Source organism: Pan troglodytes, chromosome 12, assembly GCF_028858775.2.
Source record: "Pan troglodytes isolate AG18354 chromosome 12, NHGRI_mPanTro3-v2.0_pri, whole genome shotgun sequence".
In the NCBI taxonomy this organism is placed as follows: Eukaryota; Metazoa; Chordata; class Mammalia; order Primates; family Hominidae; genus Pan; species Pan troglodytes.
The window spans coordinates 12,404,370-12,425,105 of NC_072410.2; the positions used below are offsets into that span (position 1 = coordinate 12,404,370).

At 46.1% G+C, this 20,736-nt stretch overlaps 1 protein-coding gene across 1 annotated transcript in view; it reads right to left on the reverse strand.

Annotated features, from left to right (window-relative positions):
* ACOXL (acyl-CoA oxidase like) overlaps positions 1 to 20,736 on the reverse strand; it is a 387,631-nt gene that overhangs the window by 297,154 nt on the left and 69,741 nt on the right. The window contains 2 exon segments of the mRNA XM_016949229.4: positions 16,978 to 17,110; positions 20,633 to 20,705. Coding sequence (XP_016804718.3) covers positions 16,978 to 17,110; positions 20,633 to 20,705 — 206 coding nt within the window.

Here is a 20,736-nt window from a genome sequence, read left to right on the forward strand (position 1 = left end):
TGAATAATTAAGTAAACATATGGCAGATGGTGGCAACCATATTTCTCACTGTTGGAGTAGGCTACAGACAAGCAAGGAGAAAGGCTAGAAGACCCTATTGTAAAGGGATCAGAGTTGAGACATGAGTGTGAACTCATGTTTAGCTTAACATAGATACAAATGAATACATATTATAGATATGTTATATACAGAGGTTGCTTTACACACATATATTTCCTTGGCTTATCAACTGGAAGGGCCTAGAAGTAACAACATCCCAGCCACGAAGGAAACACCTAGCACCCTAATCTTGGTTTCTCAAAACATTCTTTAATAAAAGGAACCAGGGAAAGGTTCCTTTTATTAAAAGGGCCTAGGGCAGACAAAATACAAGATGAGCCTGGGGCATCTTGTATGCAGCCACATGTATACATGCACATACACACACGCACGCACACACACACACACACACTCACATGCACACACACACACACACACAATGATAGAAGAATGTCAAAGGGTAACAGAGCCAATTGAAAGAGCTTCCAAAAGCCAAAGCTGAAACAATTTGAGCAACAAAAGAAAGTAGTATTAGATTATAACCCAAAGTATAAATTAAATATCCATGAGTACATACTTACATAAAGAAGTAATTGGATAAATAAGTAAATGAGGGAGAAAAGACAAATTTCCCATGCAAAAGAATTCCAAATGATTTCTGCAGATACTCCACCCTTGAGGAGGTGGAACATAACTCCTCACATCTTCAGTGTGGGCTGATCGTATGAAAAGGGGGAAAAAGAGTAACTTTAGAGTACAGAAACTTGACAAGTTCGACTTTGGACACTTTAAGTCAGCAATTACTTGACCTGGGACAGGTGAAGAGATGGACAGGGCACCTGCTCAGCCCCAAAGGTCTCAGTGATGGTCCCTCTTAGCTTCAAAGGTGTCAAATTCTGAGCCACACACAGAGAAGGGTTCTCCCTCCACCCAGGTGGGAGGCAGCTCTGGGCCCCGCTGCATATAGGGGTCCAGCTCTTCTTTGGAGCTCAGACCAGCCTGTTTGGGGCTGCGTCTTCAAGACTTCGACCTTCTGATCTGCTGGCACCTTCATTAATGAATAGAAACTAGCAGAAATATGTTTAAAAAAAAAAAAGAGAGAGAGAGAAAGTATTTTGAATGGCTCCTCAAAAGAGAGCTTATCCTTGTTTATACCCCTTCACCATCCAGGAAAGAATGACATCAAACTGAGGAAGGGCAGGGCCTCCCCTGCCACACGACCATGGAACCAGGGGCTTTGAGAGCCCAGCTTTAGTGGATTGTGCTTGAGGTCAAAGTTTGGGTAGAACTTATGAGGTACGACAGCCGTTCTTGCCATAGAGTTTTCCATACAGATGCCTCATATTTGCTGGGACAGGAGATCCAAAGGTGAATCATACATGTTATTCACTGGAAGGTCCAAACCACACTCTGGGTATCCAACAACAGCAGGAGGAAGGACATATTCCCAATCACAGTCTCCCTCCCTACACCTTCTCCCACCCTCACCTCCCGAGCTTTTTTGATTAGAGTTTTCCCTGAAGCTGTCACTTCACTGCCACATCCTGTCCTTCTGCAACCCAATTGGTGAATTTCCAAATCTGGGCCAACCTAACCATCTAATTTCCTACCTCTGTCCCCCGGTACAAACCACATCTTCACCTTGCCTGGCACTGCCACAAATACAAATTAGAACAAGGTACGCCACTCAAGACCAGAGGTATAACAGTCTCCACAAGCCTTCTTCTTCTGTCCTCTCTCCTCCTCAGTCTATCGCTCTCAGTGACTGTGGAGATTGAGCCTCTTCTTCCTAAGTGTCCAACCCCACCCCCACTCCCTCTCCCTCTCCTCAGACCTTGACCCTATCTCTGCATTCCTCAGAGAACAGAAGTCATCTGCTGGGGCACCCTCAACTTTCTTGCACCTGCTTGAAATTTCCTCTGTATCTCCTCCTCTCTTCAGACTTTCTGTCCCTCCTGTCTGTGAGGAAAAAATACTTGCTTTGGTTTCAGTGTCATTCTCCACCTATGTTTAATGTCACACCCTATGTGCCACCTGTGACCTTCTCTTCAGTTAACTTCCTCTCCCTAGCAGCATCGGTCTCTCCCTCTCACTTCCTCTTTCCCATCTGGGCTCAGACGTGCTCCTGTTGTTCCTCCCACTAAAACACTAGTCCTCAACCCCACAGCACTCAAACTCCTGTCCCACATAACCTCCCTTGTTACAGCACCAGGCACAGGCTATGGTCCCACATGGACCTGGGTTCAGATCTCAGATCTGCCTCTTACTGACTAGGGAATGTTGGGAAATAACCACGACCACACGGAAGTCTATGGAGGAGCCCCTGAGTGTCAGGCACGGCGCAAGGGACTTTACTTACAATGATATCAAGCTCACAGAATCCCATCAGCATCCTCAGGAGACAGGGATGTTGTATTTAGTTCAGAGAACAAGAAGCTGGGCCCTGGAGAGGTTAAGTAATTTGTACAAGTTCACATAGCCAAGTGGGGCAGAGGTGGAGCCAGGGAGAGCTGGCCTATATCAAACCAAAGCCCACATTCTATCCTCCACTGTCTCCTAGATGCCTAATGCTCTTATCCTCAGCCCCTTCTCTAGAGAATATCAGTGTTATTGGCTACCTTGTGAAGCTCCTATAAGAATTAAAGAAAATGATGTGCACAGAGCACTTAGCATAATGTCCAGCACTCAACAAATGAGGATTGTTCAAAAAAGGGGGATGATTTCTATAGGATTACCAACCACGCATTCCAACTTGAAATTCCCTCCTCTTCGCTTCCATGAAGCTATGATCTCCTAGTTGTCCTCCTGCCTCTCCAACCCACCTCTTGCATTCCCCATAATCCTCTTGGGCTCAGCCTTTAAATGTAGGCTTTGTCCAGAGTCCCTCATAGCTCCCTGTTCCTGCACAATGTCACCTTCTCCCCCAACTTCGGTCAGTGCCTCCCAGAGCCTCCACCCTGCCTGACACCTCAGCAAACCCGCGCTTCCTTCCCTAAACCTGTTCCTCCTCTGCGTTCTCCATGTTTAACGAACCATGAGTAAATCTCATTGCTTCTTCCTTAGAAGCCTCCAGTAGCCCCCTATTGCCAACAGAATAAACTGCAGAATCTTTAGCAAGGCAACCAAATCCCTTCATTATCTGGTCCAAACCATCTTCCCAGCTGCTTTCAACTGCACCAATCTATTGGACATTTGCTATTATGCCTCTCCTCCCCAAAGTCTCTTTCCCAGCTAAACACCCACACATGCTCCAGCAATTCTTAGCATGGCATCATGTCAAAACCCTTGACTGTCCTGGAGATCATCTCCAGACTGGCTTCATTTGCCTGGGTGTCTCTTTTAAAATGAAGCCCAGAAACAGACAGTACCTTAGGTGCTGAATAGAACTATGCTCTCCAGTGTTCTGAAAATTACTTCTCAGAATGCAGCCTGTCCTCTTTGTGCCTGCCCAACAGGCCAATTCTAGCTTCAGCATCGCAGCCAGGTCAGCTTTGGCTGACCACGAGCTTCCATGTGCTCCCAGGGTGCTGACATCAGCACCTGAAATCATTTCAGGTTTACGCTCTGCTTTTCCAATAGGACTGAAAACCCCTCAAGGGAAGGAATTTCTATGTTCCACCCTCCAACGCTTAGATGTCTTTAGTCCAGCTGGAGTGAATAAACCAGAGGATTTGTAAGGTCATACGTAAAAATGGGGTCATGTCACACTTAACCTAAATCTCCCCCATCCCCCGCCTTTTTAAAATTCCACTTTAAAATGGAGCATAGGCATAGAGTATATATATACATACATATATATACACATGTATACACATACATATATACCTACATATACATATATATACACACATACACACACACATATATATATACACACATACACACACACACACATATATATATATGTTTTTTTTTTTGAGACAGAGTCTCACTCTGTCACCCAGGCTGGAGTGCAGTGGTGTGATCTCGGCTCACTGCAACCTCTGCCTCCCGGGTTCAAGTGATTCTCCTGCCTCAGCCTCCCGAATAGCTGGGACTATAGACGCATGCCATACCACACCAGGCTAATTTTTGTATTTTTAGTAGAGATGGGGTTTCATGTTGACCAGGCTGGTCTCAAACTCCTCACCTCAGGTGATCCCCCCGACTTGACCTCCCAAAGTGCTGGGATTACAGGCATGACCCACTGCACCCGGCCAAGTATATTTTTTGTAGTCAGCACCTCTAGTGATTTGATGCTCGGAATTATCTTGCAACATTGACAAACATATCCTCTAAATTAAGGAGGCATTTTATGGCAGTAAAAGGTATAATTTGGCTGATGAGATCAGTCCTTAAAAAAAAAAAAAAAAGTCAGGAGCATGGATTGAAACAAAACTTGGACGAGACGGCAAATAGAAGAAAGGGAACGCGCCACAGTGAGCCAGCCCTTAGCGCCTTACACCATCAGCTATTTATTCAAGCATGAAAACTGGGACATCATTCTCACAACACTAATTAGACAAAGAAATGAGATATGCAAATATTTTTTAAAACTTGATTCTGCAACACTCTTGCCAGATAAAAGTTAATTTAAAAAAACACAACTCATCAGGCTGACTCTGGAGCTAATGCCCATCACCCTAACTACCTGACCTAGGATATCCCTGGAGAAAAATCAAGCACAAGATGCAGGCTGCCCCATGACCCTAGAGACAGCTCAAATCCTTGGAATCTCTCATGGGCTAGGTTGGCCCAAAGATCAGAGGAAGCACAGTTACCCAAGCAAGAAGCACAGAAGTTTCAAGAAACTGAAGATGCTGCACTTTGAGGCTCCAACATGTCCAGCACCCCTTCTCCAGTGCAGCCTCCAAATGAAGGGTCTTTCGCAAGAAGGGTTCTGTGGGACCCTCAAGTCATTCCGTAATCCTCAAGTCATTCCTCAAGTCATCCAAGTGGGACACAGATGTGTACAACCCTGTACTGCCCCACATGAGGTGATTGCCTCGCCAGGCTGCCTCCCCTCACAGAGCCTCTGTTTTCTCGGCTGTGAAACTGGAATCCTGGTGGAGTTGCTGTGAGCACTGAATGAGAACACGCACATGGAATCTCAAGAGCCTAGCCCACGGGAGACCATCAGCACGTGGCAGCTCCTTCTCTCCTCCTGGACCGCATTAGAACAAAGATGCTTGTGATGGGCTGGGTGCAGGGCTGAATTCAGTTCGCAGACAGCTACTGAGGGCCCCCTGTGTGCCTCGCACTGTGTGAAGTTCCTGCCCTTTCATAGCTAAGGGAGAAGTAGGCAGACTGTTAACACCTGGGGCTGGAATAAGCCAGGCACTAAGAGCAGCCCCAAAGGCAGGAAGCTTTCCCAGGGAAGCCACATCCATGCCCAGGCAACAGGTGAGCAAGAGAGGAAGACAGGGACAGTCACGGGCAGAGAGGCCAATCTGTGCTGAGCTCAGAGGTGACCAGGGTGGCCTGTTTGAGGAGTTGCAACCAGGTCTGTATTGCTGGAGTATAAGATTCATTTCTCTCACCCGGAGAGAATTCCCCTTAACCCAGTTCCTCTATACTTTAGGCCACGGCTGCTCTCTGAAGCTTTAATCCTATTACACAGCTGTCTTTAGAGAACAGGAGACCATCCCCGGACCTGTGTATCATCCACCTAGAATAGCACTCCAGTCACACTGACAATGTCATCAGACCCAGGAGACTCAGCCATGAGCAATCTGCAAGGGTGAGCCAAGGAGCAAGTAAGCACTGCAGGAAATAAAAACAAAACAGTCACTGCCCAGATACACGCCTGCCTCAGCTGAAAATACCCTGGGGTGCACAAGTCCAAAAGATCTCCATATACACATTAGAAACAGAAAGTGCTTGTTTTTCTTTTTCTAAAGATTTAATTCATGATTCCAGGGCCAATAATACATTTAAATGCCACCAGATGACCCACACCCAATCTCCACAGAGCTGTGATCTGGACTGACTTATTCTCTACCAAATAAGCCTTCCCCTTTGCCACTATATTTATTCATCTGTCTCTCTATCCATCCACCCACCCATCCATTCATCCATCCATTCATCCATCCATCCATCCATCCATCCATCATTTATCCATCTCCATCCATTCATCCATCTATCCATCCATCCGTCCATCCATGCATCCATTTATACATCCGTCTATCCGTCCATTCATCCATCCACCCACCCATCCATTCATCTACCCACCCATCTATCCATTCATCCATCTATTCATCTACCCATCCATCCCTCCATCCATCAATTAATCCATCTATTCATCCATCTATACATGCATTTTTCCATCCATTCATCCACTTACCCATCATCCATCTGTCCATTCACTGAGTGCTTACTAAGTACCAGGTCCTGTTCATCCAGAGGTGACCAAGAAGACACAGGTTCTGTCCTCTTGGACTTGACATTCCTAGTGACCAGCCTTGCAGGTGAGGCACCCCAAGCAAGACTTTCTTACCTCTGAGTTTGCTGAGTGGCAAATAAATATAGTTCCACAGAAGCCCTTGGGCACCCCACTCAGGGCCAACCTTGTAGGCAGAGAATGCCTGCTCCTCAGTTTACCTTCTTCGGTTCCTGCCTCTCCAAACTCAGATCAAGCTTGATCCAGAGGGAAGTCCCTACGATGCGGGCAACATTCTCCCCACTGCAAACCATGTAATAATCTGGAAAAGCCACATATCTTCACAGAAGCAGGGGACTTTGCTCCTTATTACAGACATGGCAGCACATACATTTTAAATATGAAAAACATCCCCTCCTTCTAAGGTCCCTGTATTGAAGTTTTCAAGGCACCTCACTTGGATTTTGTACAAATTGAGAAATAAAACAACAAGCATCAGATAGAGGCCAAATTAATAAAATACAAATTAACAAAGGAGAATATGGAATAGATTTCATACAATAGACAAAATGATCAAGAAGCTTGAAGATATTACTACTATAGTGATTGACATGGTTTGGCTGTGTTTCCACCCAAATCTCATCTTGAATTATAGTTCCCATAATTTCCACGTGTTGTAGGAGGGACACATTGGGAAGTAATTGAATCACGGGGGCAGTTACCCTCATGTTGCTGTTCTCATGATAGTGAGTGAGTTCTCGCAAGATCTGATGGTTTTATAAGGGGCTTTTACCCCTTTTGCTCAGCACTTCTCCTTGCTGCCACCATATGAAGAAGGACATATTTGCTCCCCCTTCCACCATGATTGTAAGTTTTCTGAGGCCTCCCCAGCCCTGCAGAACTGTGAGTTAATTAAACCTTTCTTTACAAATTACCCAGTCTCGGGTATGTCTTTATTAGCAACATGAGAACCAACTAATACATTGATGAAGGCATATGTTTCTTCTCCTAACAAGAAAAAAAACAAAGGCAATTAGAAATTCCAGGACAAACTAAAAACCTTAAAAAGTTACAATTATCAAAATACCAAGCAAATAAAAACATGATACAATTCTGAGTAATTTATAGAGTATAAGAAAAGTGATTCCATTTGACCTTGATGCTAGGAATATTGTTGTTCAAATTGTAAAGATATTTTGACATTAGACTTCTAGAGAAGAAATATGATCCTCATATACTATGTAGTTCTACAGTGAACAATACTTCGTAGCCCTGGCCTTAATAACACACAAACTTATAACAATAATACATAAAGTTATAACCCACAAATATTCTACTAACCATTATTTTGCTTCCCTTCTTAGAGCCTGTAAGGGTTTTGTGATGGCAAATTTAAAAGGCCCAGTTCACTTTTTAAAATTTATCTAAGGAATTGTGAACTTTTTTTGGCTTACTATATTTCATTATGGTAGGCAAAGGTATCCAAACTTGTTCCGTTCAACTAAGCTAAAAAAAAAATCCACTGGACACACTTAATAAGTGTTCATTCTAAATGGCCCTTTTCCCCATAAAAAGTCATCAATGAAAAGGCTGGATCAACTCATTTCCCCTCTTACTCCTGATCCCAGGACACAAAGCTCAGAACCACAGTGACACACAGCTGTGAGGCAAAGTCGGCAGTGCCACTAAAAATTAAACCAGGCCTCAGGTCACAGTGGAGAAGGAGGCCTGGATTCTGGCCCAGCCACTAACCATTTAGCATCTACCAAATCCCAGTCTGAGTGAAATGTCCACATTTTCAACGTGGACACCAAATTTTTTAAATATTTGGTTTGGTTTGGTTAACCAAGGCAAATCCAACCATGCATAAAGTGTTCCAGGAACGCCAGTGAGCAGAGTTTATCCCAAGAACATCTGTCTTGAGGACTACAAAGCCACTCCAGCATTGGGTAACGGCCGGACCCCAGTGCTGGAATACCAGAGTGTAAGGCCCAGAAAGCTCTGGGCAAACTGTTACATCTTCCTACATCTCAGGTTCCTCATGTGGAAAATGGGAATCAGGACAGCACTCAACTCACAGGGTTGCTCTGGTGATGAAATGAACAATTATATGTGAGGTGCTCAGAAAATTGTCCCTGATCAGGAAGGACTCAATACAAGTGAGTTACTATTTGACTGTGGCTTGAGCTGTTGTTGCCTTTCTCTATAGGAATCTACTACAGGATAGAACAAAGGAATGGAGCAATGAGCTGTGGAGTGAGGGAAAAGGACAGTAACCTGTACAAGCATCTATGCTACATGGACTATCAAGTTTCAGGTGGAAAAGCTCCTAGGGACAGCAGGCCAGTTGTCAATCATCCATATCTGACCTTCCAGGTGGCACAGGCCATGCTTTTCCCCAGAGGTGGCCAAAAGGACTTCCATGGAGTGAAGCCTGGGAAGCTCCTCACAGCTGCAGCCTGGGCATCGTTCTCCCGGTAGTAGATGAGCTGGCAGCTGGCGCCAAGGAAGGCAAGCCTCTCCCAAGCAGAGGCCAGGCTGGGAGCACTGGGAAGCAGTCACAATTATGGCAGCATCACACTGCCCCTCACAGCTGCCACTGCCACAACCCAAGGTTTGAGGAGGCTGGGGTTTCCTACAATGCCTGTGTAGTCTCTGATGACTTACTTAAAGGGAGTTCTGTTCCTTGAAATGTCACAGCCACAAACATCTAACATTCATGGGCCACATCAAATGGGGAGAGATGCCCAAGGACTTTCCTCTCCTGTAGCAGAGAGAAACTCCTTACCCCACCAAGAGCTTTCTGGCTGCCCATCTGTGAATGTGACCCAGATACTCTACTCATTGGGGAAGGGCTGGATGCCAGCTCCTAGGTCTTTGTGCCAGAGACCTAGAGGCCTCATTTGGAAAAGCTTCTATGAAGGACATGTACTGGACTCTGACCATAAAAACCCCACAACTGTCTCTGTATGGCATGTTACTCTCAGTACCCGCTGCCACATGTCCCTCCTGCCAGTGTAACCACAGAGGCTCCACACAGCACCGAGTGTTTCAGTTACCCGGATGCACCATGAGTCCCCAGAGGGCACACGCCTGTTCCAGGTCATCTCTGTCACCTCCTAGCACGATTCACAGTGCTGAGAGGAAGGCGTACAACATGTCTTCGTGGAATCGAAGCAAATTCAAAATGGAAATTCTTTCAAATATCCATTTCAGATACACATGTCCCGTGCTACTTACTATCTCTGGCCGCACTTCTCTCTAGCTCTTCGGTCTTTGAGGAAAAGGGCAGTAGATGTATCTTTTAAGGAGAAATGTTTATGAATGGAGCTGGAGGCCATTATCCTCAGCAAACTAACACAGAAACAGAAAACCAAATACGGCATGTTCTCACCTATAGAGGGAGCTAAAGGATGAGAACTTATGAACACAAAGAAGGAAACAACAGACACTGGGATCTACTTGAGGAGGGAGCGGGGAGGAGGGAGAGGAGCAGAAAAGGTAACTATTGGGTACTGGGCTTAATACTTGGGTGATGAAATAATCTGTACAACAAACCACCATAACATGAGTTTACCTATGTAACAAACCTTCTCATGTACTCCCCAACCTAAAATAAAAGGTTACAAAAAGGACAAATGTTTAAATTTCGGTTGTTAAATATGTAAACAACTGCTATAGAGAACCAAAAAACATTATTTAACCATTTTATACCCATCCAAAATGCTGCAAACATATGTTTTTAAAGAGGTTTATGAGTCAAATTATATCCTGAAGAGTTGTCAAATAACTCTACATCCTATTTACAACCTTGGTCTTGAGTCCAACAATTACTCAGCTCATGTATCCTTCTTCTTATGTTGACACTTTTTAAAAATCAACACTGATGCCTGATGAGAAGCTAAATAAACTGATGACAAGAGCAAAAACCTCCCCACTTCTTACGTACGAAAGTAAATAAACGCAAAGAAAACAGAACCTGCAGGTCATTATTGGTATTTGCTGCCCTCTGGTGGTCAAGTCCGGCAAGTTTCCACACCAGGAAACAATCTGTGTATTTCACAGATGGCCTCTCTGAGGATCACTCAGGCTAAAGCCTTCACCCCACCGGACTTCCCTAGCAACCAAGTAGGTCCTGCTTCTCTCCTCCCCGCATCTGTGTGTGTGTGTGTGTGTGTGTGTGTGTGTGTGTGTGTGTGTGTGTGTGTGTGTGTGTGTGTGTGTGCGCGCGCGCGTATGCAAAAAAAACAAAAAGGATAACGTCAGTCTGAGCAGAACAGGATGAGCAATGTGACCCCACCTCCTCCACCTCCTCCAAGCACACACAACGTGCCTGAAAAGGCATAAAACTGCAGCAGATGAGCTGTGCTTTCAACTCCCCAACACCATGTTCCATCTGAGCAGATGAGTGAGGCCGCCATATCACCAAAGTGTCAACAGAATGAGCATCGGTCAGCTTTGCCTTATTACTATCAGGGAAACACACTCCTGTGAGCACCACACATTTTCAGGACATTACTTTAAAGAGCCCGTAGCCTCCCCTTCCATCACCCTCTGTTATGCCACACTGTCTGCGGAGGCAGAGGTCCCACTGTGCTCAACATCAGAGGGTTTCCGTTCCCACCAACCCCATTCAACTCAGTCCCCACACTGACGCCCCCGTGCAAGACCTACAGAGACACTCCTTACTCTGCCCTTTGCTGCTGAAGGAAGGACAGGCTCTGAGAATGGTGAATGCCTCTGTCCTTTCCTTGCACACTCCTGCCTGAGGAGTTTCTGTGAAGTGTGGTGTCCATCAGGTAGGCGAATGGTTTTCTCTAGCACATTCCATAACTCCCTGATATGCTTTGGCTGTGTTCCCACCCAAATCTCATCTTGAATCGTAGTTCCCATAATCTCCACATGTCATGGAAGGGACCCGGTGAAGATAATTAAATCACTGGAGCAGTTTCCCCCATCTTGTTCTTGTGATAGTGGGTGAGTCTCATGAAATCTGATGGTTTTATAAGGGGGCTTTTCCCCCTTTTGCTGAGCACTTCTCCTTGCTGCTGCCATGTGGAGAAGGACGTGTTTGCTTCCCTTCTGCCGTGACTGTAAGTTTCCTGAGGCCTCCCCAGCCATGCTGAAGTTTGAGTCAATTAAACATCTTTTCTTTATAAATTAACCAGTGTCAGGTATGTCTTTATTAGCAGTGTGAGAATGGACTAATACACTCCCCATTAACTACTAAATTATACATGAGCTGATTACTCTTGTGTTCAGAGTCTTTGTAGTGCGATGGGTGGGATGAATGGATTATTGGATGGATAAATGATGATGGATGGATGGATGATGGATGGGTGGATGATGGATGGGTGGATGATGGATGGATGAACAGATGATGAATGATGCATGGATGATGAATGATGGATGAATAGATGATGGATGAATGACAAATGGATGATGGATGGGTGGATGGATGGGTGGTGGGTGAATGGGTGAGTGGGTGGATAGGTGGATGGACACAGATGGGCAGGTGGTTGAGCAGGTGGGTGGATGAATAGGCAATACATGGAAGGAAGGTTAGAAGAGTAAAATGATTTCCATGACATGTAGGGCTCTACTAGGCCTTGCAGGGACTAAATAAAAAAACACAATCCCTGCCCATTAAAGATTGTGTTAGTAATGATACAAAATGAGATCAATCTGTGACAAGAATAGATGAACACAAAGTGATTCCAGAAGACAATAAAAGCAGGTGACCTCCAAGCAAAAAGAAAACAGACAAAGGCCTGATCGTGTTACAGCAATAGCCACAAACATTGAGATTATTAATTGAGAAGGCTGAGTAACCTGCTCAGGAGGAAGTGTCATGGCACCTGGTTTGTGGCCATTAGGAAAGATAGAATGTCACACTCTGACACCTGCTGATCTGCCCCAGCCCCAGCCAGTAGCTGAACCAGACAGGCTGAGTGGTGGAGAGCCGGATGACCAGGAGCCACACACCCCGGTGAGGACATCGACATCAGGACCTCTCTGGAGCTGTGGCAGAGCTTGGGTGAAGGGGCAACCCCAAGCAAGACCTCACAGCAGTGGCAGCATGCAGCCTGCTGTGCTCACCCAACACAGCACAGGCCCACAGAGCCACGCCACCACTCCGTGTGCGGTGAGAAGGGCCCGCACTGGCCACTGACCAACCCTGGCTGGCTCTCAAGGGGACTCAGATGCCCTCAACCTCCTCTTCATTGCTCAAGTCTTCCATGAACCCTTGCAGTCAGAAGGTCACAAAAGGGTTACTCAAGGATGCAATACCCTATTTCAAACCCCCATCAACAGCAGGGAGAGACTCTCCCATGCCTTGCTGAGACCCTTCACTCATACCCAACAATGCACACTGTAGGAAAAGATTGTGTGTCTATCGCCGGTTCTGAGAATCCCCTGAAGCCAGTTTCTTCCCTTTGCTCTCCCTGAAGCTCCTGGTGCTGGGAAAAGCTACCCCATCTCATATGCGGCACGCTGTACAACTTGGAGATCGTCGTTCAGGCTCTCAGGACTGGCGGAGTTGTCTGCCGCCCAGCACCCACGTGCCTGAAAAAACAGCCCAGAATGCTGGTTGCACTCAGCATGCAGCCCCGCAGCTCAGCTGCTGCATGTGACTCTGTAGCCCCAGCCCTGGGCACACTCCCAGACCACCAGGGCCACACTGCCAAGTGTAGGTGAGCACGACCCCAGTGCCTGCTTACAGCACAATGCACGAGTGTGTACACATGAAGCACATACTATGGGGAGCAGTGTCTGGGACAGAGAGGAAGAACGAAAGAAGACTCCTGGTTCTGGACAGAAGGGCCACGTGAAGTTAGATCAAAGAGGCAGCAACATCCTCCTTCCCACTCAACATGGACCCGGCAGTGGGGGCTGGTATGTGGGAGCACAAGAACCAACATGCACTGAGGGCTTCCCTCTGCTAAAAGATATGCCAGGGGCTTTGGATGTGAATCCTGATTCAGACCTCATTCACTCTTTCCACTCCTATTTGCTGTTTGTCTGCTATGTGCCCAGCCCTGTGTGTGAAGCTGAACACACACAGTGGATGAGGCTGGCAGGGCCCCAGCTGCGTGGAGCTTTTAGGCTACTGAAGGAGACAGAACCCACCTATTGCACATGAGTTGCTACACTCATGAGTTGTAATACATGCTGCAAGTGGGGAGTCCAGTGCCTTGGGAACAGGTGTCAGAGGAACCACATGCAGGCTGAGGCTTTCCGAAGAAGGGACAGTCATACAAGCTCTGAAATGTACATAAAAATAACCCATGCAAAAGGGGGGCATCCCCAGCTGGACGGTAGCACATGTAAGCCCCCTCCCACAGTGGCACAGGGGAGAGACAGAAATGAGGCCAGAGGGACAGAGGCCAGTGGAGAGAGGGGGTACAGTGAGGAGTCATGAAGGATCCTGGATACAGAAACAGAACTTGGGCCTTGATCCTGGGGACCCAGAGAGTGACAAGGGGGCTGAGACAGTGCTGATATTTCACAACCACATCCATGTGTTCTGTGCAGGGGTCTCAAAGAGCAGAGCCCATGGCAGCAGTGTCACCCAGGAACCCAGAAATGCAGACTCTCCACCCCACCCCAGAGCTGCAGAATCACACATCCTGGGGGTAGGACCTAGCTACTGTGCGCACCTAATTTACAAGATGAGCTTGTCTTAGCTAAAATATTTACCTCTGCGCAAAATCAACCCAAGAGAACGGGCCAGACCTCATTTGCACTTCTCACTCTTTCAGGTGCCCAGCTTCCTCCTTCTGAAAAGGTTTCCCAGCCTCCCAGCACAGGCTGCAGAGGTCTCCCAAGCCCCCACTCCCTCCCCTCCCAAACACATTTGCTTCCTTCTCCTCGTGTTCTTGGTAATCACTTAATTTGGTCTGGCATTTCTGACACAAATTAGATGATGGTCAATATGGCAAGGCTTTAAGAGAAAACCTGAAAGTTCCGAGGAATGCCATGGAAATGAAAGAGAACCATGAAAAATATGACATTTGGGCAAAGTTTAAAATGACCGGGCACGCTCAGCCTTGAGTGAATGTCACTGTGGGGAGCCGCGGTGACAGTTTTTTAATACACAAGGAACGCACGTAGGAGAAACGGATCCATTTTTCCACTCATCAGCAAGAGCAGAAGGAGAAGGACCATCTTAGGTTTCAGCCGGGAAAACATATGTCATGTGTTTGAGCCATAGGAGAGGAAGAGCTGCCAAGAGGGCCGGTGAGATCATCCTCACCAGAGACGCTGGAGATGAGATCACAGCGGCCCGGGTCACTGTCCGGCAGGGTGCCTGGACCCTGCTGGCTCTGTGCGGGGTCTTCCCACTGCCTGACAATCCCATTGCCTGGCAAGGTCTGGATAGGCAGGGCAGGTGCTAACTCCGGGTTACTATGGTTTGCTTCAGACACCTGGGAATTCAAAGGACACTATGCATCTCTGCAAAACATTGCACATTGCCTTGTTACTTGGAGGCGAGGGTACCCAGCATTTGTTTCATGGGAATGCCCATGTCTTCCTTTCCTTTAGCCAACTCCTGTCTTCCCAGTAACAGCAGCAGCAGCAACAAAAACAACAACAACAACCATCACACAAATAACAGCTGTCAGCTATGGAGCATTGCTCTGGGCCAGCGCTGCACACACACCCTTCACTCATGGCTCACCACCATCCTAAGACCCATTTCACACATGAAGAAACTGAGCCCTAGAGAGCGCTATGGCCTGTTCACGGCCCCACTGCTGGTCATGGGCAGGATGAGGGCTGAGCCCAGGGCTTTCCTGCCCACGATCATGATCACGTCTCCGTGTTGCCAGGAATGAAGTCTGCACATCAGACAACCAATAAAGGAACTGATGCGAATGTGGCCCCCAAGACCCTCCTGGGCCTGGCAGGGGCTGGTCCATGATAACATCCAGTAGAATGGAGAACAGGAACCTTTTAGGAATTACCCACTGTGGCTCCTCTCCCTGGGACACCACCCCCACCCCGCTCCAGATCTGGTGATATTTAAAACCAAGGCCCTCCTGGAAGGCTCCCACCTCTGCCTGGTCTGGTCTGCACCACCCCACACCTTGCCCCACACAACCCCACTGTGGACCCCAATGAGCCTGCAGGGCTGCTGGCGGCATGGACGTCCTTCACACATCATCACCCCATCAAAACCAGCAAGAGTGCAAGGTTTCCCAGGAGGCTGCCTGGCCGCTGACCACCATGCGTTTTTTATATGCGCCCAGCACTCTCCTCAGAGGGCCCCTGAGTCAGGACGGTCTGCAGGCTACTGCAATTAGAGGGGATATTGTGCAGAGACTGCTATCACAGCTTCAGCTAACCCTGCATCCGATGTTTAACCAATCTTCCCTTCCATGCAATCCTAGGCTCGTCTGGCTTTTCTATTTTTGCCTGTCTCTGGAGTCCTGAGGATGGCTGAAATGGCTTCTGTTGCAGACCTGAGGAACCAGTTTTCCTCGGCACTCTGATGCTGTCTGTGCTGGTGCCTTCACCACAAGGCTTTCTCGGGCCTCATTCAATATCAGACAGTTCAGCCAAGGGACCTGAGCCCCTCCTGACCTGGGACTTCAGACCTGAACACCCACCCGGCCCCACTGAAAGAACCACCACAAAACAAGCACAGGAACTGGGGTGCACGGGCGGGCGCGAGGCCAGGCTGCGTACGCGTGTTGATGGCCACAGCTGTGCCCCCTCACAGGAAGCACCATAAGGGGAAGCCCGGGTCAGGACAGGCCATCTGTGAAGCGTGGCCGACCCTGAAGCAAGTAAAGCAGGGCTTTCCTGCTATTCAGATGACTCCGGACTGATGTCAGGCCTGGAGTCAAGTGAATGAAATTTATTCCTTCTTCATGGAAAAGCTGGACTCAAGCCCCAGATGTATATTTCTGGGGAGACTTAATTTTTCTTCTAGCTTCCCCAAGCTCAGTGGAGTTTAAAGCAGGCTTTTCCTTCATGCAAAGAGACAGAGAAGGCCCAGAGAACAAAGTAGACTGAGGCCCTGGGGAGGAGAAGGAGGCCCTTCCAGAGCTTTGCTCTCCAGGCTCCTCTGTCCAAACAATACACGGGAGGGGCCGGGCAGGGAGGCAGAGATGGCTCCTGGAGGTCTGGTCTCATGGCCTCCAGACTGTGATGGAGAACGTTACACCCTATACAGACACATGAGGATCAACACTCCCGGGTGAATTCAGCCAAGACATGCCGACCTTTGCCCACATGGACCAACCCTTAGCTGCTTCTCCAGCAGATGTGTTTGCTCTGAACATCCCGTTCTCCCTGGTCATCTCTCCTGGCTCTATTACCACAATGCCTGTGCTCCACCCCCATGATTAGCAGCACACATCTGGGATGCAGATGGGTGGGAGCCCCTCTTAAGAAGGGTGGAGAAAAGTTCCCTGTGGATGGCCACCTGGCGCTCCCCAGCATCTAACCGGGAACCCTGGCCATATTATACCAACTGTGGCTCCAGAAGCTCAGCTCCTGAAATTGTTACTCATCCCTGAGCCGTGAGAGAATTCACAGTAGATAATTAAGTTAAAATCAGAGTCAATTACCTTCATGGCACCCATAGCTTGGAAAGCCACAGCTAATCTCGAAGGGGTCAGTGCTGCCAGCATGGCATTGAATCTTGCACTCTTGTTCCTAATAGGCGAATGGTACTGTCCATCTGGAGCCACGGAACCAAACCTGTGGAAAAGAGAGGTGGGGTTTCACAAAAAAGCAGGACATAGCACCACCAGAAATGAAGTCAGGTGGCTCCCATGTGCATACACAGGGAAGCACTCGGATTTCCCCATCGTGGAACTTCCCCCTTGAGACAGAGTGCAGATAAGGGCAGGGGGAGTCCCTCTCCAAGAGATGCTGAGAAAGGCTTGACTCATGGGAGGTAGTGGTTTCCTGAGACATTAAACCAGCACCGGAGCCTGACTGTGCAGACCACACACTGACCCACTTTTTAAAAACTGAGATGTAATTCACATGCCATAAAATTCATGTACAATTTGATGGATTTGAGTATAGCCACGAAATTGTACAACCATCACCATGATCCTATTCCAAATCATTTCACCACCCCAAAAAGAAACCCCACCCCACTAGCAGTCCCTCCCCATACTCCCCTCCCTCCAGTCCCTGGCAACCATTCACCTACTTTCTCTCTCTATGGTGCCTGTTCTGGGAAAAAATTCACATAGATGGAATCATATCACATTTGGTCTTTATGTCTGGCTTCTTTCACTTGCATAATGTTTTCAGGGTTCACCTGTGTTGTAGCACGTGTCAGTACTTCATTTCTTTTCATGGTTGAATAGTATTCCATTGTATGGATATACCACATTTTATTTCCTGTTTCCTCAGTTGATGGATATTTGGATTATCTTCCCCTTTTTGCTATTGTGAATAATTACGCTATGGACATTTGTGTATAATTTATTGTGTGGATATAGGTTTGCATTTCTCTTGTAGACAATGTTTTCACACATACCTAGGAGTAGAATTGCTGGGTCATAAGATGATAACTTTACACTTTTGAGGAACGGCCAAACTGATTTCCTAGTTGGTGCCACCATTTTGCAGCCCCACCAGCAATGTATAACAAACAGTCCTAATTTCTCTACATCCTCCCCAACACTTGTTATCATCTGTCCCTTTAATAAGGGACATCAGTTGGGCATGGTGACTTATGCCTGTAATCCTAGCACTTTGGGAGGCTGAGGTGGGAGGATCATCCGAAGTCAGGATTTCAAGACCAGCCTGGTCAACATGGCAAAACCCCATCTCTACTAAAAACACAAAAATGAGCCAGGCATGGTGGCGCATGCCTGTAATCCCAGGTACTCAGGAGGTTGAGGCAAAAGAATCACTTGAACCCAGGAGGCAGAGGTTGCAGAGAGCCAAGATTACACCACTGCACTTCAGCCTGGGCGACATAGCAAGACTCCATCTCAAAAAAAAAAAAAAAAAAGACATCCTAGTAGGTGCAGAGTGGTATTCACAGTGGTTTTGATTCGTATCTTCCTAATGGCAATGACATTGAGCATCTTTTCATATGCTTAGCAGTCATTTGTAAATCTTTAGTGAAATGTCTATTCAGATTTTTGCTCATTTTAAAATTGGGTTGTCTTTTTATTCTTGAGCTGTAATAGTTATTTCTATATTCTGGATACTATACCCTTATATTAATATATATGACTTACAAATATTTTCTCCCACTCTGTAGGTTTTCACTTTATTCATAGTGTTCTTTGATGCAAAAAGTTTTTTATAACTTCGATGAAGTCCAATTTATCTATTTTTTCTTTGGTTAGTTGTGCTTTTGGTGCCACGTCTAATAGACTGCTTAAACCCAGGTCACAAAAATTCACACCTGTGTTTTCTTCTAAGATTTGTGTAGTTTTAGCTCTTACATTTAGGTCTGTGATCCATTTTGAGTTGATTTTTGTATATGGTAGGAAGTAAAGGTCCAACTTCATGCTTTTGCACGTGGCTATCTAGTTTGTCCCAGCACCATTTGTCAAAAAGACTATTCTTTCCCCATTGAATTGTCTTGGCTCTGCAGTGGAATATTAATTGATTGTAACTGTAAGGATTTATTTCTAGATTCTTCATTCTATTCCATTGTACATATATCTATCCTTATTCAAATACCACACTGTCTTGATTACTTTGTAGTAAGTTTTCAAATCACAGGTATGAGTCCTCCTACTTTGTTCTTCTTTATCAAGATTGTTTTGGCTATTCTAAGTTTCCTGCATTTCCATATGAATGCTGGTGGTCCTGAGGGGGCCTGGGGGACTTTAGCACCCACCAGGATAACTGTAAAGATGCTTTTATTTTTTCCATTTTATTTCCTATCAATTCACAGGAGGAAAATGTTAAGCAGAATTTGGTCCATTTTAAGTTTTTTTCTTTTTCTTTTTGCTTTATTTTGTTAATTGACATATAATAATTGTACATATTGATGGAATACAGTGTGATGTTTTGATACATTATATATTGTATATTAATAAAATCAGGGTAATTGGCATATTCATCATCTGAAGCACATATCAATTTTTTGGAATGAGGACATTCAAAACTTGTAACTATTTTGAAATATACAACACATTATTGTTAACTATTATCACGCTGTACAATATCACACCAGAACTTATTTCTTCAATACAACTATAACAGTATCCATTGACCCACCTCTCCCCATCCCCTCCTCCTACCTTTCCCAGCCCCTGGTAACCACTATTCTATCCTCTACTTCCTTATCTCTCCATTTTTTTTTAACTTTTATTTTAAGTTCAGAGGTACAAGTTTGTTACATAGGTAAACTCGTGTCATGGGGGTTTGTCATACCAATCATTTTTAAGGTTTTTTCCCATATAACTTTCTTCAGCTTTTGGCATCCACTACATTTATCTGCTGGCAACAAAAAGGAGTAAAGCATTCAAGGGAAACCCATGGGGAGGCGGGAAAACAGCTGGTTGTGTGTACCCTGATTGCTGGCTTTGTCACAGATTTAACATGACTATGGCTCAGGATCTTTACTGGATGCGTGAAACGCTGCTGAGAAAATTAAAAGTAATTGGTGTTTCTCAGCTTCTGTGAAAAGCATCATTAACCCCTAGAGCTCCACCCCCAGAACACACCTGGAAGCTGAAAGATGGTGCCTTATCCGCTGCCACTCACAAAGGAAGCAATAGCACCCATCTGTTTGTAATGGGGGCGAGGGAAGGAAAAAAAACTAAATGCCCAACAATAAGAAATTGATTACATAACTTATAAACCATTTAACAGTCTATTATAGTGATATTAAAGATGATAATGCATGTGTGTGCTTAGCATTACATAAAAACATTTGCTATATAATGATAAATGGGAATTACAGGTTATTTTGAACATAGAATCTAGAAGTGGATCTCGCTTAGTAAAAATCTGACACCTCTCTCTCTTTAGACATATGGGCATAGAGAAAAGTCTGGAAAGATGTATATTGAAGTGTAACAGTCATTTTGCCTGGACAACAGCATGCTGAATAATTTTACTTTCTTTTTTCTATCTGCAGAAGTATCTTTTCCAATTAGTTGTCAACAAACCTGTAGGGGTGGTTAGGGGAAGAATGCTCAGACATGCAGCCCATGAGACCCAAGAACCAAGCCAACTTTGGAGAGCAGTGAGATCATCTGCACCATTGACCTGAGTTAAGGAGAAACTACTCACTTATCCAGCAGGTTCTCCCTGGGTATCCGAACCTTGTCAAATATTAATATCCCATTGTCCACACCATGCAGACCTGGCAAGAATAGAAAGGGGGAATGGATGCA